The sequence below is a fragment of the Acomys russatus genome, chromosome 26, assembly GCF_903995435.1.
Source record: "Acomys russatus chromosome 26, mAcoRus1.1, whole genome shotgun sequence".
In the NCBI taxonomy this organism is placed as follows: domain Eukaryota; kingdom Metazoa; phylum Chordata; class Mammalia; order Rodentia; family Muridae; genus Acomys; species Acomys russatus.
The window spans coordinates 31,093,303-31,109,941 of NC_067162.1; the positions used below are offsets into that span (position 1 = coordinate 31,093,303).

Consider the following 16,639-nt stretch of genomic DNA (forward strand, 5'->3'; position numbering starts at 1 on the left):
TGCCACTGAGCTATAACCCCATTCTATTTTTATAGGTTTTAAAATTCAAGTTAAGATAATGTGTGTAGGATGTGAGGCTTGGTCCTGGCAGGAAAAAACTTGTTAAAGCTTACTCGAAACTTTATTAGAGTAATGTGTCATTGTGACCAGCAGATGGAGATGGAGGCCAGCAGTCTGAAGAAGGCTAAAGCCTTAGGGTCCAGGCAAAACAGGGGGTTTGGTTGGTCTTCCTGGAGCCAGGTTTGCTGGCTCTCCTGTAATCCCATCACTCTCAAGGCTGAAGCAGGAGTGTCGCCAGAAATTTAAGGACAGCCTGAGTTACAAAATGAGCTCAAACTAGTGTGAACTACAGCAGAGGTGTTAAAGGAGTGGGGGACTTGCTTCCCTCAAGCAACTGAGAGTGAACTCTCAATTAGGCATGCTATGAGGAAAACTGAAATTATGCAGACCCCAAGCAACGCCCAGTGGGGGGGGGGGTCTCTTGACTTGGCGTCTTGCTGTGTGCAGGAAAACAGTCAGGGATTGGGGTTCCCTGTTAACAGGTTTTCATAAAAGAGCCAGCTCAGGTGCCTTCGCTAGGCACCATTGGCTCTCACTATTTTTCTTGACTGCTCCTGTGTTACAGAGGGGATCTCAGGTAGAAGGCTGAGCCCTGCTGCTGACCCAGTGCGCAACTTAGGGCCTAATGGTCCTGGGTGTTATCTTATAGCTGATGCAGAATAAGGCGTCAGGTATCACTAACTGATTTCTTTGGCTCCACCTATCTGGGACAAGGTCACACTGAGTCCAGCAGAAAGGGGTGGCCTCTCACCCACCAGGGCACCAGGTGGAAGCAAAGGGGGCCACTACTCCGATACCTGGGGCCCTTCCTCTGTGTCCCTGGCATGTGCTCTGTCTGCTCCACCTCAAAAATCAGGAATCTGAAGCAGATGAGGAGGCCTAATCGGTCTTAATTGGCTAGAAGTCTAGTACTGTGAATGTGCTGTTCTGAACTTACTAGGGACACACACTCTCCTCCAGTTGGCTTTTTAAATCTTGTAATTGCCATCAAACAGTAACCCCAGACTTCATTCCTATCCCCAGGGGCCAGGGCAGAGCCACACTTGCTCTTGGAGGCGCCTGTGGCTAGGGTCCTGGCTCTGTAGTCACGGGTCACAAGTTCAACCTAGGTCGCAGGGGCTGTGAGGGACCCTCACTGAAGCAGCCAACCTCAGACCTGGACGAATTACACCTCTGGCATGCCCCAGCCCGTGCTTAGGGAACTAGGGAGAGAGATCCAATAAATCCCTCTGAGCGTGTTTCCGCGGTGTGCCTTCCAGCTGTGCACACGGCTCTCTGCCCACTGGAGGGTTTAGTGGGTCCCTCTCTGATTGCGACTTCAAGCTTTATAAATAATAGTCTTTGAAATGGACAAATTGAAGCGGGTTTTTTTGTTGTTTTATTTTTGTTTTGTTTTCGTTTTTTTCAGTCTTGTAAACAACGAGTATAAATAGTTTCACAGAGTAAGATAAATGAACTTAGAGGAGTAACCTGAAGGCCTGAGTTAAGATGGTAGAAGGTGGAAGGAACTAGTTCCCAAGGGTTGTCCAACTTCCCTCTCCCCAGCACACACACACAAAATCACAGAGATGGGCTTATCTCTGCACCCATGACCACCACCCATCTCTCCCAACGCTGGGATAAAGGGCGTGGGCAAATAGAAATCTTTTACATAGTTTTTAGCTCTTTTGTTTTGGTGGGGTTTTTGTTTCTTTTGTTTTGGTGGGTTTTGGTTCCTTTGTTTTGGTGAGGTTTGGGGTTCCTTTGTTTTGGTGAGGTTTTTGGTTGGTTCCATGGTTGGTTTTAAGACAGGAGGATCCTGAGCTGGGCGTGGTGGCGCACGCCTTTAATCTCAGCACTCGGGAGGCAGAGGCAGGCGGATCGCTGTGAGTTCGAGGCCAGCCTGGTCTACAAAGTGAGTCCAGGATGGCCAAGGCTACACAGAGAAACTCTGTCTCGAAAAAAAAAAAAAAAAAAAAAAAAGACAGGAGGATCCTTATAACTAATCCAAGCTGGTCTGTACTCAATGTGCAGCCGAGAATGACCTTGAACATCTGATCCTCCTGCCTCAGCTTCCCAAGTGCACTATTGACGTGATGTGATTCCACCTCACCTCACTGTGTTCTTGTTTTGCTCTTGAGAGCCAGAGGTTTGTTCTCCTTCTTAAGTCTCTCCATGTCACTTTGGAATCCTCCCCTTGTGATGGGTCCCCAGGGAGGTACTCGTCGCGGACTGTGTTGCTTGCTAGTGCTGGGGACCAACCTTAGTCTCCAGGTCTAAGCCTTCTTAGCCTGTGTTTGTACTTCTTACTGAAAGTTCGGTTTTAGGAATCATCTATAATTTACTGAACTTCTGTTTTGCGGTTATATCTGGGTCTGTTGTTCAGTGTGGGAAATCTTTACACAGTTTCAAAGGGCTTTGTTGTTGTTTGCACTTTCCCCACCCCCACATTCCTGTAAAAGCTACATAATGCTATAGTAAGAAAGACAGATAGTAACAGAGGTGAGTAGGAATGTTGGAATTTATACACTGTTAATTTTAAAAAAGTAAAGTGATGCAGCCACTTAAAAAAAAAACAAATTCACAGTCTTGAAATGTTAAACATCATGCTACCAAATATCCATAATGCTACTGCTCAGTATCTGCCCAAGATCAAAGAAAGAGCACCCCCACAGAAGTATGTACACCCATACCCACGGTGTTGTTGCTTTGAAGATAAAAACATAAAATCCCACAATGTAAACAGCTCAAATGCCACCAACCAACTAATGAATGACTATGGTATGCTCAGACAATCAAAACTCCCACTCAGCATTAAAAAAAAGAGAATGAGGGCTGGAGAGATGGCTCAGTGGTTAATGGCGCTGCCTGCTCTTCCAGAGGTCCTGAGTTCAAGTCCCAGCAACCACATGGTGGCTCACAACCATCTATAATGTGATCTGATGCCCTCTTCTGCAGATGAAGCACTCATATACAATAAATAAAATAAATAAACCTTTTTAAAAAAAATTTTAAAAGAATGAAATATGGATTGCAGTAACGTGAATGAACTCAGAACCACTATGATAACTGAAAGAAGCCAGTCATGAACCTTCATATTGCCTCAGCCTACTCATATGAAATATCCACATGAGGCAGAGTTGTTACAGAGACAACACAGGTCAGTGGTTGCCCAGGACTGAGAGAAGGTGGGTGGGACTACAGAACGGTCATTAATGTGCGTGATTTTTCTTTTCTGGATGATGAAAATGTTCAACGAGGAGACTAGAGTGATGATTGTGCAATTCTCTGCATATACTAAAATCTCTTGAATTGTACATGTTATCCATTCATGCATGCATTATTTCTTTCTTATTTTGGCTTGTAAAAATTAGGTCTCTCAAAAAAAAAAAAAAAATTAGGTCTCTCCGGGGGGTAGTGGCTCATACCTTTAATCCCATCACTCAGGAGGCAGAGGCAAGTGGATCTTTGAGTTTGAGGCCAGCCAGCCTACTCTACCGAGGGAGTTCCTGGACAGCCAGGGCTACAGAGAAACTGTCTCGAAAAAGAAAAAAAGAAAAAGAAAGAAAAAATCAAAAAGAAAGGAGAAAATGGGATGGGTGAGCTGGAAGCAGCTCCAGAAAATACACACACCACCACACTACCAGAGAAAAACTTTTAACCTTTCTAATAGCTCCAGAAAACACACACACCAAACAAAAACTTTTGAACCTAAGCTTCCCGCTTTCTTGTGCTTACTACAGCCCCCACTGGGGGGCGGAGCATCTCTGCAGGGCGGGCGCGCGAGGGTAGCTGGGAGTTGTAGTTCCTCGGCCGCAGATGGGCAGGCGCGAGGCTCCGTGTGCGCAGGCGCACTTGTAGCTCTGTGCCCGCCGTTGTGGCCATTGTCCGGCCCTGTTGTGGCAGAGACCAGTTTGCAAAACTGGTCCTTTATGCAGAGCAGCACCGCCGAGAAAAGAGACTGCAGCGGGCGCTAGAGGGGCGGACCCGAGGTCGCGGATTCCGAAGCCCCGGAGGCAGTGATTCCGAGCGCCGTGGGTAGGAGGCTGTCCTCCCAGCCTCGCCCACCACCCTGCGGGCGGACTGGGCGTGGCCGGAGGGACTGTCCCGTGGCGGCCGGGCCTTTCATTTAACCTTGGGGGAGCAGCAGGCGAAGGCGGGCTTCTTCCCACCGCTTCGGTTGCGGTGGCGGCTGGGCTGGAGGGGTGGGGCCGCGGGGTAGCAGGGTGAGTAGATCTTGTCCTCTTTCCTCAGGACCTAGCCAGCACACACACACTGAGGCGGGAATGGCCCCGAGGCCTCCGACGGCCACGTCCCAGGTGAGCCGAGCCTTCCCTACCAACCCGAGCACTCCACCTCGTGAGGCCCCTGGAGCGTGTTCGGGACAGTTATTGTTATAAGTATTCTTAGTTTTTGATCCCTTTGAGTCTCCTAGTTAGCGAAAACTCCTCCCAAAGTGCCCAGACATGGGCAGAGCGGGGGTTTCTGAAAGGATGGAGCTGTCTGGTACCTAGAGGAGACCAGGGAAGTGCGATCTTGTGAGAGGAATTAAATACATTGGGATAGTAGGCATTGAGCCTTTATTGCTGTGTGCGAGTTCTTTGAACTCTTCAGTGAGGAATGGGTGACAAGATAGAAAAGTGAAGCAAGAAGCCCCTGCTTCTCGTCCAAAGGCCATAAAAAGACAGTAGGGGGCAGAAGCAGCTAGGTTAGAGGAAAAGGCTGGTGAAGGTTGGGCGCGGGGTCTGGGACCACCATCACAGCCAAACCAGGACCAACTAGCTCCAAGCTTTTCTTTTTTCTTTTCTTTTCTTTCTTTTTTTTAAAGACATATTTATTTATTATGTGTACATTATTGTACCTGCATATCTGCCTGCACACCAGAGGGGGCACCAGATCTCATTATAGATGGTTGTGAGTTGCCATGTAGTTCCGAAGATCAGGACCTTTGGAAGAACAGACAGTGCTCTTAACCTCTGAGCTGTTGTCTCTCCAGCCCCAGCTGTAAGCTTTTCTTTAACAGATGTATAGATTTGTTAACCCATTTTATTCTTGTCGCAAAAGGAGCCTTTTCTGGAGCTAACGAGTAATTTGCCAGGATGGCAACTAATCCCATTAATAGAAGCTTGATTTTATAATCTGGCAAGATTGGCTAATTGTTGCAAAGGGAGGGGAAGGTTTGGGAAGTATAATATGGGCCTTTATCGGGCTAACTACCTTTATGAGAGAGAAAAAGGTTTTGTACACTACCCACACAGAGACACAGAATAAAATAATTATAAGATTTAACAATAAGCTATAAATTGTAGTCATTACATATATCATATAATCAAGTTCAATCTAGATAAAAATACTAATAATGTCCTTGAAAAATTAGTTTATAGTGTCCAAAGCTACAGCTCAGTTGATAGAGTACTTGCCTATGGTGCATGAAGCCCTGGGCTAACAGCACTTCATAAACTCAACATTGCCTAGGGAGACCTTTGGAGAACTAGAAAAATCACCCTTGGGAAGGGACATCGAGCAGGTTCTAGAATGATGGCTGGGAGTATTTTTATATTATTATTATTATTATGGTGAAGATATGCAGAGCAAAGAAATGCAAAAAAAAAAAAAAAAAAAAAGTCAAGTTAATAAGGCGAGGAGTCCATGTGACAGAAACGCACGATGTACGATAGGAGGCAAAGTTTGAGAAGGTGATTGCGTAGCCTGGAGAGAGCAGGAGGAAGTGCAGATCGCCTAGACCATCACCATCATCTATGTGCGTCTTTGCAAACACCACAGCCAGCCAGCAGATTGTTGAGCCACAAGGAGGCAAAAGAAGGCCGTTGAGTTCAGCACAGCTCAGCAGCTGGTGTTGGTTCAAACTTCAAGAGACTGACCCCCCCCCCAAGTAGTTTATCTTAGGCGCACTGAAGCATAGCAGAATTGGGTGAAATGTTCTCCTCAATCCTGTATCCACAGCAAAGTTTCAGACATGACTATGACAAAGCTCTTTGTAAAGAACAAGTGACTTTTTCCATAAGATAGATCCTATAGATTGATTGAGACAAACAAGTTCAAGATAACATTTTGGGGGAGGATCCATTCACTAAGCTGTTGACCATGTCCACTCTCAGCCTTTTGGGCAGGAAACAGGTTATGCGTCTCTGCTTTTGAAGAGACGACCCTGTGTGTTTAACATTCCTCTTTCCCACAGTGCTTATGAGAACAAGGTTGTAATGCGTCTTAGGATCATCCAAAAGAAGTGTGCTGTCACTTAAAGTTGTCTAGTAGCCATGATGTAAAATGTAATATTTAATCTAACTAATGCATACGATTCAACCCAGTATGTACAAAATATTATCACTTCTATTTATGATCAGTACCTTTAAATTACCAATGAGGTATTCAACCTTGTAAGAATCCTGAGGTGTTGAAATCTATCATGTATCTTATGCTTATCACACAAGCTTGATTGTCCGCGAGGGCCAGCGAGATTAGGTATAGCTAAAGCCTACTGAATAGTATTGGGGGGCCAGGGTTGGATTTATAGTACAGTGAGATGCTGTTGGTTTCAGGCAGTAGGTACATTGAGATTCCGCTGTGCTCTTGCGGGGGAGGGCGGGTTCTGAAACAGTTCAAACTAATAAGGTATAATTCTATGTGGGATGATCTCCAAATTGTAGGGCTGGAGGTGGCCTCCGTTGGCGGAATGCTTACCTAGCATGCACCAAGCCCTGGCTGTCCTCCCAGCACCACAGAGGCCAGGTGTGTGGTGCTCGCCTGTAGTCCTGCTTTTGGGAAGCAGAAGCAGAAGGATCAGAGGTTCAACCTCGACCACATAGTGAATTTGGGATCAGCCTGGGATGCATGAGAACCTGCCTCAAAAATTAGTAGCTGCTGGAGAGATGGTTCATCAATAAAGAGCACTTCCTGCTCTTGCAAGAGACCTGGGTTCAGTTTCCAAAACCTCCAAGGCTGCTCACAGCCGCCTATAGCACAGTTCCAGAGGACCTGATGCCCTCTCCTGACCTCCATGGGGTCCTGCATGAACATACTGAACACAAATAAATAAATGAACAGATTTTTTTTTTTATATTAGTAAATACATAAAAAGCAATTTGTAGAGGACTGTTGTGTGATGTTTCATAAAGCATGCCTGTTAACATGTGTGTGAAACATGGACAGGGAGCCCCTGAGTATATATACCAACCGCTGAGGATGATTGTGTCAGGAATAAAGCGTGATAGGAAGGCCAGGAGGCGGTGGCACAGGCCTTTGGTCCTACTTCTGGCCGGTCTGGTCTACACAGCAAATTCCAGATCCCAGGACAGCTAAGGCTACATGGAAAAACCCTGTCTCAAAAAGGGGGGTGGATGGGTAGGGTGGTGTTATTTTTACTCATTCCTATATCCCGGTGTTTGGATTTGTAACAAAACAAAGAAAGAAAGCAGCAAGGGATGAGCAACTGTATAAAAGACTTGGTTTGGAAGGAAAACAGCAAGCTGAATGAGAATGCAAGTTGTAAGCTGGCCATGGTAGTGTAGGCCTGCAGTCCTAGCCCATGAGAGGTAAAGGCGAAAGCCTTAGGAATTCAGGGTCACTCTCAGCCACCCATTGAATCTGAGGCCAGCCCAGGCTACATGAGACCCTGGAGAAAGAGGTGGGAAAGGAAAAGAGAGACAGAATAGTATATGCAGGGTTGTGGGGTAAATTTCCCCCTTTGACTTGCCTGTCGGATAAACTAGATGCTTTAAAATAAGCATATAAAGCCAAACCTTGCCCCTTTGAGCAACAAACACGTGATCCCAAAGTCTGCCCCCAGCACTTCAAGAGGAGCATTTGTGGTGTTGATCCCTACTTGAACAGGACTGTAATCCCACAGGAGTTAGTGACATTCAAAGACGTGGCTGTGGACTTCACCCAGGAAGAGTGGCACCACGTGGACACCGCCCAGAGGAGCTTATACAGGGATGTGATGCTGGAGACCTATAGCCACCTGGTCTTTCTTGGTAAGAGGGACCACTTACCCCAGGGCCTCACGTGCTGCTGAAGTTTCTCCCTTGGTTGGTAAGGTCTGGTGCCTGCCCCCTAGGTAACCGGGAAGGAAGTCGGGGCTTGGTGCCTCTGTTTTGGGGAGCCAGCTTTCCAGGGGTTTGAGTTTGAAAGACACTTATTTTATAGAACTAGAAATGGGGACTTTGCTGGCGTGACTCCTTGGGCTGCACCTTTTCTTTTCTTCAGGGTCCCTGAGGATCAAGGACTAGTCTGACTTACAGGAGGGTCCTTGTCCACTTGCTCAAACACCCAAATCTTGTGTATTTACCCATGAGCAGGCTGTCAAGTGTCCAAGCCAGAGGTGGTCTTCAAATTGGAGCAAGGAGAAGAGCCATGGATATCAGAGAAAGAAGTCCAAAGACCTTTCTGTCCAGGTAAACAAATAAGTAGAATTCTGCTCATGGAAATCAGTGTGGACAGTGGCACAGCTTATGGAGAGGCACATCTTTTAACAAGAGGCATGGGAGCTGTCCGACCTGCAAAGGATGCTGAGGCCACTCTGTGTGTCACTCTTCTCCAGTCAGGTATTCCTGCTGGCAATAAGTCTTAGGGGGCAGAGATGCCCAAATGCTGGAAATACAGACATGGACCACCACACCCAGTCTTAAGCGAGAACTTAGCAACCATATCCCTTAATGCCAGTATCCAGAAGGCAGAGGTAGGGATACCTGTGTGAGTTCCATGCCAGCTGTGACTACATAGTGAGACTTTGAAAAGAAAGCAAAGCCAAAAACCACAAGAGGTTAGTGTAAGGTGAGTCTTGGTTGGAGCCTCACACACTATTCTAAGTACACATCCCTGGGACTAAGCACCGCCTTCACTGTTTAAAAAGAAAGCAAGGTGTTCAGAAGCCAGAGAAAATGGTTCCCTCTGTAACTCACAGAGAGCTCAGTTTGTGGTGACACTTCTAACCTTAGTACACTGTGTGTGGTAAGCATACACTCCTTGGTAAACCTGCACTCAGCACACACTATTTGGGGAAAGGTCTGGTTTAGGCCTCTACTAATAAAAAAGACAAACAAAAACAACAACAAAACCCTAAACTTTCATTAAATGTCCCACTGAGAAGGAATCTAAAAAGAATACAAAATATTCTCTGCCCTTAGGAGTGTGGCCTAGACTGGCCTCAAACTGGCCACCCCCTGGGTGCCAAGCACTGAGATTACGAGTGTGCACCACTATGTATGGCTGCCATTACGAATTTAGGATGCTTCATGTTGCAAGCTGAGAACTTTGGGAATTGGACTTCTTTAGTTGTTGTTTTCTCTCCCAGCATTGTATTGTAAATTTTTCAAATATATGAAAAAAAAAATAGAAAGAGTGTACAGTAATTATCATAAATCTGCCACCTAGATGATCTCATTTGCTGATAGTGTGGCGCTTGCTTTACCACATATCTCCTCGTCTATCCACATAACATTGCCTTGTCAGGTGGGCGTGGTGGCGCGTGCCTTTAATCCTAGTACCTGGGAGGCAGAAGCTGTATGAGTTTGAGGCCAGCCTGGTCTACAGAGCAAATCTAGGACAGGCAAGGCTATACAGAGAAACTCTGTTTGTTTGTTTGTTTGTTTGTTTTTTCCTTTGAAATACTGAAAATAAAATTCAGGGCTTTGCACAAGTTCTTAAGGAAAAAAAAAGTGTTGTGCCACTGAACTATAGCCCTAGAGTTCAGTTTTTTTTTTAAATATATATATTACATGAGGTTTATTAATGATCATGGGGATGAGAGGGAAAGGGCAGAGTTCAATTTTTTAAACCACTAACCTGTTAATTATTCTTAAAATCTCAGGCATACTTTTTATTCTCAAGGTTTTTTTTTTAAGAGATTTATTTTCTTTTTAATTATATGTATGCAAGAATAGGAAGTATAAAAAAATGTAAAAGCTGGGCATGGTGGCCCACGCCTGTAATCCCGGCACTTGCAGAGGCTGAGGTATGTGGATCTCTGTGAGTTCGAGGCCAGACTGGTCTACAAAGAGAGTACAGGGCCAGGTATAGTGGCTCACAATCTTTAGTTCCAGCACTAGGGAGGCAGAGGCAGGCTGATTGATGTGAGTTCGAGGCCAGCCTGGTCTACAAAGTGAGTCTTGGGCAGCCAAGGCTACAACCCCCCCCCCCCCAAAATAAAGGAAGTATGTGTACATGTGTGCAGTGTCCACCAACGCCAAGAAGGGGCTCTGGATCCTCTGGAGTGAGAGTCACAGTCAGTTGTTAGGTGCCTGGTGTGTGTGGAACTGAACTTGGGTCCTCTGTGAAACAACACATGCTCTTAAACGCTGAACCACGTCACAAGCCCTGCTCACTTGTTTTTCTGTATATGGGTGTTTTGTTTGCGTGGATGTCTGTGCGCCACACATATGCAGCCCACAGAGAGCAGAAGAAGGTGCTGAATCTCCTTCCTGGGACTGGAATTAGTAGTGTGGGCCTCCAAGTCAGTGTTGGGAGTCAGGCCTCCGTCCTTTTGAACAGCCAGTGCTCTTAACTGCACAGCCACCTCTCTAGCTCCCCGATTTCTTCTTCTTCTTCTTCTTCTTCTTCTTCTTCTTCTTCTTCTTCTTCTTCTTCTTCTTCTTCTTCTTCTTCTTTTTTTTTGAGACAAAGTCAAGTTTATTTGATAAGATACAGTCTTATTTCAGAGGTTAAGAAAGAAAAATATGGAACGCTTCACAAATTTGTGTGTCATCCTTGCGCAGGAGCCATGCTAATCTTCTCTGTATCGTTCCAATTTTAGTATATGTGCTGCCGACGCGAGCACTCAATTTATTCTTATAGCTTTGTTATTGTTTGGTTTGGGTTGGGTTTTAGAGGGAAGTGTTTGATTTTTTTATTGTTTGGGTTTATAAGATCTATTTTATTTGTGGGTGTGTGAGAAGGGACAGACCATCCCTTGGAGCTCAAATTAAAGGCATTGTGTGGAGCTCCCGCTGCCTACTGTGTGATCTAAACTCACATACTTGCTATTGAATAACAAGTAACCTTGACCCCTGGACCAGTTTTCCTGCCCCACTTGTTTCTTCCACGACGTAACTTCTGACCATTCCGCCTGTACCACCTGAGTTCTGGGGAGGCAGGATGCACTGTCACACCCTGCTTATTTGGTAGTGGGCATCAAAGCCAGGGCCTTGTGTGTGCTAGAAAAGCGTTCTACTAGCTTGTTCCATTGTCAGCCCTATAGTTTGTTTTTTTCTTAAGTAAACACTGTATACACTGAAATGTACACATACGTGTTCAGTCCTCTTGGTTTTGACAAGTGCTTCCCCCTTCCAATCCATGCCCCTCAGTATTTTTGTTCTGTTTTTGTTTTTGAGAGAGCATCTCCTTGCATGCTCTCCTCAAACTCATGATTTATTCTGCCTCAGTTTTCCAAGTACTGGGATTATAGTTATAAACAACCATGCCTAGAATTTCCCTTAGTTTTCAAAGATAACTATTTCTCTCTATATATATATATTTTTTTCTACATATGTGTGCTTTGCCTGCATGTGTGTGTGTGTGCCGTGTGCATACCTGATGCCCACAGAGCTCAGAAGAGGGCATTGCATTCTCTAGGACTGGAGTTACAGATAGCTATGAGTTTCCATGTGGGTGCTGGGAATCAAACCCGGTACTCTACAAGAGCAGCAAGTGCTCTTAAACACTGAGCCTACTCTTCAGCCCTAAAGGTTACCATTCTTAGAACCTAAAAATTAATGTTATCTACTACTAGTTTCTGTGGTAAAAACAGACCTAGGGATATATCTAGTGACTGAAATCCTTGGTCAAGAGAGGTGATTGGCAGGATGGGGAGATGGCTCAGCAGTTACCTGTAATTCCAGCTATAGGGAGTCTGATATCTTCTTCTGACCTAAGTGGACACCAGGCACACACAGTGCACATACATATATGCACACAAAACACATAAATAAAGTAAATCTTGAAAAAGTTTTTTTTAAGCAATTTAAAAAGGGAGGGAGAGGGCAGGAGAGATGGCTCAGTGGTTAAGGGCACTGACTGCTCTTCCTGAGGTCCAGAGTTCAATTCCCAGCAACCACATGATGGCTCACAACCATCTATAATGAGATCTGGTACCCACTTCTGGCCTGCAGGTGTACATGCAGGTAGAACATTGTATACATAATAAATAAATAAATCATTTTTTTAAAAAAATCTTTAATAAAAAGAAAGGGGGGAGAGAGGTGATTGTGAGCTGAGAGCTGGCTCAATTAGTAAGGTGCCTCAGTTTAGATCACCAAAACCCATGAAAAAGCTGGACATCTGTAACCCCAACCCTGGAAAGAGGTGGGAAGGGAGAAACAGATGGCTTCCTGGAGCTCATCAGCTGGCCAATCTGGCTGAATCAGTGAGCTCCCAGGTTCAGTGAGAGACCTGTCTCAGAAACTAGAGGTCAGAGAGACAGCTCAGCAGGTAAGATGCCTGCTGCCAATTCTGATGGCCTTGGTGTGATCCCTGAGACCCCCATTGTGGAAGGAGAGAATTCACTCCTTCAACTTTTTATCTGACCCCTACTCGTGTGCTCTGGTGCTTATAGGCACACACACACACACACACACACACACACAGAGAGAGAGAGAGAGAGAGAGAGAGAGAGAGAGAGAGAGAGAGAGAGAGAGAGACAAAGAGACAGAGAACTTTCTTTGTGGACCAGGTTTGCCTCAAACTCACAAAGATCCTCCTGCCTTTGCCTTCCAAGTGCTTGGAGCAAAGGCTTCCTTGGCAATAAATGTTATTTTACGATGACACACATACATCACACACATGAAACACACACACAAGAGAAAGATGACTGCTGTAGAATCAGATAGACTGAAATGACTCCTAGTTGGTAGGACAAACGTAACTTGCTTCCTGAAACATTGCTTTTACTCAGTTTTTACAATAGTGTGTGGCCTCCAAGTATGCCAAAGAATCTTTTGAGAAGATCCTTAGATGAAGATTTTCTCTGCAGTATTTAGAAGCCTGCTGTCTAATGGGAGACTGTAAAGGAATTATAAAATCAGATTTGAAGAAATTATAAAATTGATGTATTAGGTAGATTTTTGTTATGTCCTATAAAATGGGCAGGAAATGTGGAATCCTGCATGATAGTATATGGTTCTGTTCTGCTGCATCTGTGCACATCTGTGCCTCGCACATTTAGGCTCCTTTACGCTTTGTTTCCTATAAACTCACCCCATTGACATGGATGTTCCGCATGCTCGGGGTGTGGCAGACACTCTGGGTTTGTAATCTTCACTGGCCCCTCACTCCTCCTTTCCTGCCGTTTAATGCTTCTGCACAGACTGAAGGACTGATGTAAAAATATAGCTGTGCATGGTTTCTATCGCATTTTCTCACCCCTACGTAGCATTTGTTTGAACTGGAGGGAATGTGGGAACTTTTGCACTTTATATTTCTTTTAGACTGGAAGACCAGTCCTGACTCCAAGTCATCGAGTCTTCAGCAGGACATGGCTGAAGTAACCCACAGCACGAATGTTTTGTCACATGCCACATTAGGGGATATCTGGGACGTCAGTATCCAAAGGCACCAGGAAAGTTGGAGGAGACATCTGGGGCCAGAGGCATCTTCCCAGAAGAAAATAACCAGTCTAGAGAAAAATTTTGAGCAAAATCAATTTGGTAGAGACTTTAGATTGAGCACAGACTTGGTTCCACAACTGGACATTCCTTCAAGTATAAGGCCCAGTGAATGTGAAACACTTGGAAATAATTTGGAACTTAATTCAGAATTAGGGGCTCGGAGTAGTATCCTTGCAAAAAAGAAGCCTTATAAATGTGATAAATGTAGGAAATCATTTATTCACAGATCATCACTTAATAAGCATGAGAAAATTCATAAAGATGATGCCTACCCCAATGGTACAGATCAAGGAGTTCATTCTGGAAGGAAACATCATGAATGTACTGACTGTGGGAAAACCTTCCTCTGGAAAACACAGCTCACTGAGCATCAGAGAATTCACACTGGGGAAAAGCCCTTTGAGTGTAACGTGTGTGGAAAGGCCTTTAGGCACAGCTCATCCCTGGGTCAGCATGAAAATGCACATACTGGAGAGAAGCCTTACCAGTGTAGTCTCTGTGGGAAAGCCTTCCAGCGCAGCTCCTCTCTTGTTCAACACCAGAGAATTCACACTGGAGAAAAACCCTACCGATGTAATATCTGTGGGAGGTCATTCCGGCACGGTACGTCCCTCACTCAACATGAGGTCACACACAGCGGAGAGAAGCCCTTCCAGTGTAAGGAATGTGGGAAAGCCTTTAGTAGGTGTTCTTCCCTTGTTCAGCATGAGAGGACTCACACTGGAGAGAAGCCTTTTGAGTGTGGCATATGTGGGAGGGCCTTTGGTCAGGGCCCATCCCTTTACAAGCATATGAGGGTTCATAAAGGAGGCAGGCCTTATCAAAGTAGTGGCTCCAGCGTGGCTTTAGAGCCCAAGGCGTCTCTTACTCAAGGTGAAAGTGTACTTACTGAAGCAAAACTGTACCATTGTAATGACTGTGGGAAAGACTTCAGTCACGTTACAGACTTCACTGACCACCAGAGGATCCATGCTGGAGAGAATTCCTATGACTCTGAGCAGGCCCTTGGTCAGAAGTCTATGTCTCATCCTGGAGAGAAACCCTATCAATGTAACGTGTGTGGGAAAGCTTTTAAAAGGAGTACAAGTTTTATAGAGCATCATAGAATTCATACTGGAGAGAAACCCTATGAATGTAATGAGTGTGGAGAAGCCTTCAGTCGACGCTCGTCACTTACTCAGCATGAAAGAACACACACTGGAGAGAAGCCCTATGAATGCATTGACTGTGGGAAAGCCTTCAGTCAAAGTTCATCCCTTATCCAGCATGAAAGAACTCACACTGGAGAGAAACCCTATGAATGTAACGAATGTGGGCGTGCCTTTAGAAAGAAAACCAACCTGCATGACCATCAGAGAATTCACACTGGAGAAAAACCCTATGCTTGTAAAGAATGTGGGAAAAACTTCAGTAGGAGCTCAGCTCTGACTAAACACCAGAGGATTCATACGCGAAATAAACTGTAGGAAACCTAAAGTAATGGAATGGGTAGGGAGCTGTGTCTAAAATACTGTCCCAACTCCGTATCAGAGAATTCTGGAAAATTGAAAATGTAATTATATGTATGTGTGTATGGAGAAAACTGCCACTAGACAGATTTTTTAAAAATAAAAGCCATTCTTTCATAACTAATTATAAAATTTTTTTAAAACTACATACAAGCCAGGCGTGGCGGGTGGGTGCCTTTAATCCTAGCACTCCGGAGGCAGAGGCAGGTGGATTGCTGTGAGTTTGAGGCCAGCCTGGGCTACAAAAGCGAGTCCAGGACAGCCAAGGCTAACACAGAGACACCCTGTCTCAGAAAAAGAAAAACAAAAAACAGAAAAACAAGAAAAACCTGCATACAACATATGTGGCCATTTAGAAATGGTGTGAGCTCACTAAAGCTTTTGAATATGTGTGTGCAAAATCACCAAGTTTTGACAGGTTGGTATGTAAGTCCTACTGCTTACAACCTTGAAAGAAAGAAAAGCCACATTGGCCACTTACTTTAAACATTACTTGGCAGTTTCATTTGACTGAAACTCTTGCATGGAGCTTGAAACCATGGAAATCAGTTTGCTTTCAAGAAGTTACCACTCAAAGAACTAGAACAACTAGCCCAACAGTGTGTACAGACACAGACAGCGGAAAGCCAAAGTTGGTTGCACAGTAAGCTATAAGTTGTAATAGCAAAGCTGAATGGAAAAGGCTGCTTTGCTGGTTCTTTGGCCTTATATCCTTGCTATGGAAGGGGTATTTTGGAATTCAGAGGGCTTTAAAGTAAATTTGAAGAGTTGCACTGGACACACGGACACACACACACGGACACACACACACACACACACCCCTTTCTCAGCTCTAACACCTTTGGCTAATGTGTCATTTCATTGTGCCTTTCATGGACTTGCATGGAAAGGCACTGCTCCCAAGCCACCTTATCCACTGCCTCCTCCTCATGCTCCCCACCGTGGTCTCTGTCCCTGTCCCTTCCGTCTTTTCTTCTTCTTCTTCTTTTTTTTGCCAGCTTAGTTTTACTGTAGAGAAGAATAATCCTAATTGCCCACAGCCATAAACTTTCTCTCTGACTCCATTTACAGAAACAGCATGTTTTGGCTCTTACTATGTGCAAAGAAAATATGCTGCCATTTCAAAAATCATTTTAATTCTGAGGCCTTTCTGTCACCAAACTGTGACAGATAAACTTCCTTGGTACCTCAAATTGCCTATCCTGAGGGAATTTCCAGAACCCTTTTTGGTTCCTTTAACAACAGTAGTGCACATGACTTTGGAATAACTGAACACTGATTCCCTTTCCCACCTTATACCAAGCCTTAGCGATGAGTCTCAGGGAGGAATGATCATTGTTATGAGTGAGGCTGATGGGTAAAACTTTCCCGTTGGCTGTTTTGCATACTGGATGACAAGCTCCCTTAACCTTTCTTAGCCTGTATGGTATAAGGTAGCTCCCAAGGATTTATCGTACTTTTTTTTTTTTCTAA

General features: G+C 44.9%; 1 protein-coding gene and 1 non-coding gene across 2 annotated transcripts; one reads left to right on the top strand and one right to left on the bottom strand.

Moving 5' to 3' along the window:
* The first annotated feature begins 4,325 nt into the window (after positions 1-4,325).
* Zfp90 (ZFP90 zinc finger protein) lies at positions 4,326-15,212 on the top strand. The gene is made up of 4 exons (XM_051168857.1): positions 4,326-4,358; positions 7,907-8,033; positions 8,358-8,453; positions 13,479-15,212. The coding sequence occupies exons 1-4, from the start codon at positions 4,326-4,328 to the stop codon at positions 15,122-15,124; spliced, it is 1,902 nt and encodes a 633-aa protein (XP_051024814.1). The 3' UTR covers positions 15,125-15,212.
* Positions 10,728-10,834, bottom strand: LOC127209696 (U6 spliceosomal RNA). Its single transcript, XR_007833208.1, has one exon. It is a non-coding gene; the product is annotated as a U6 spliceosomal RNA (small nuclear RNA).
* Positions 15,213-16,639: the final 1,427 nt, after the last annotated feature.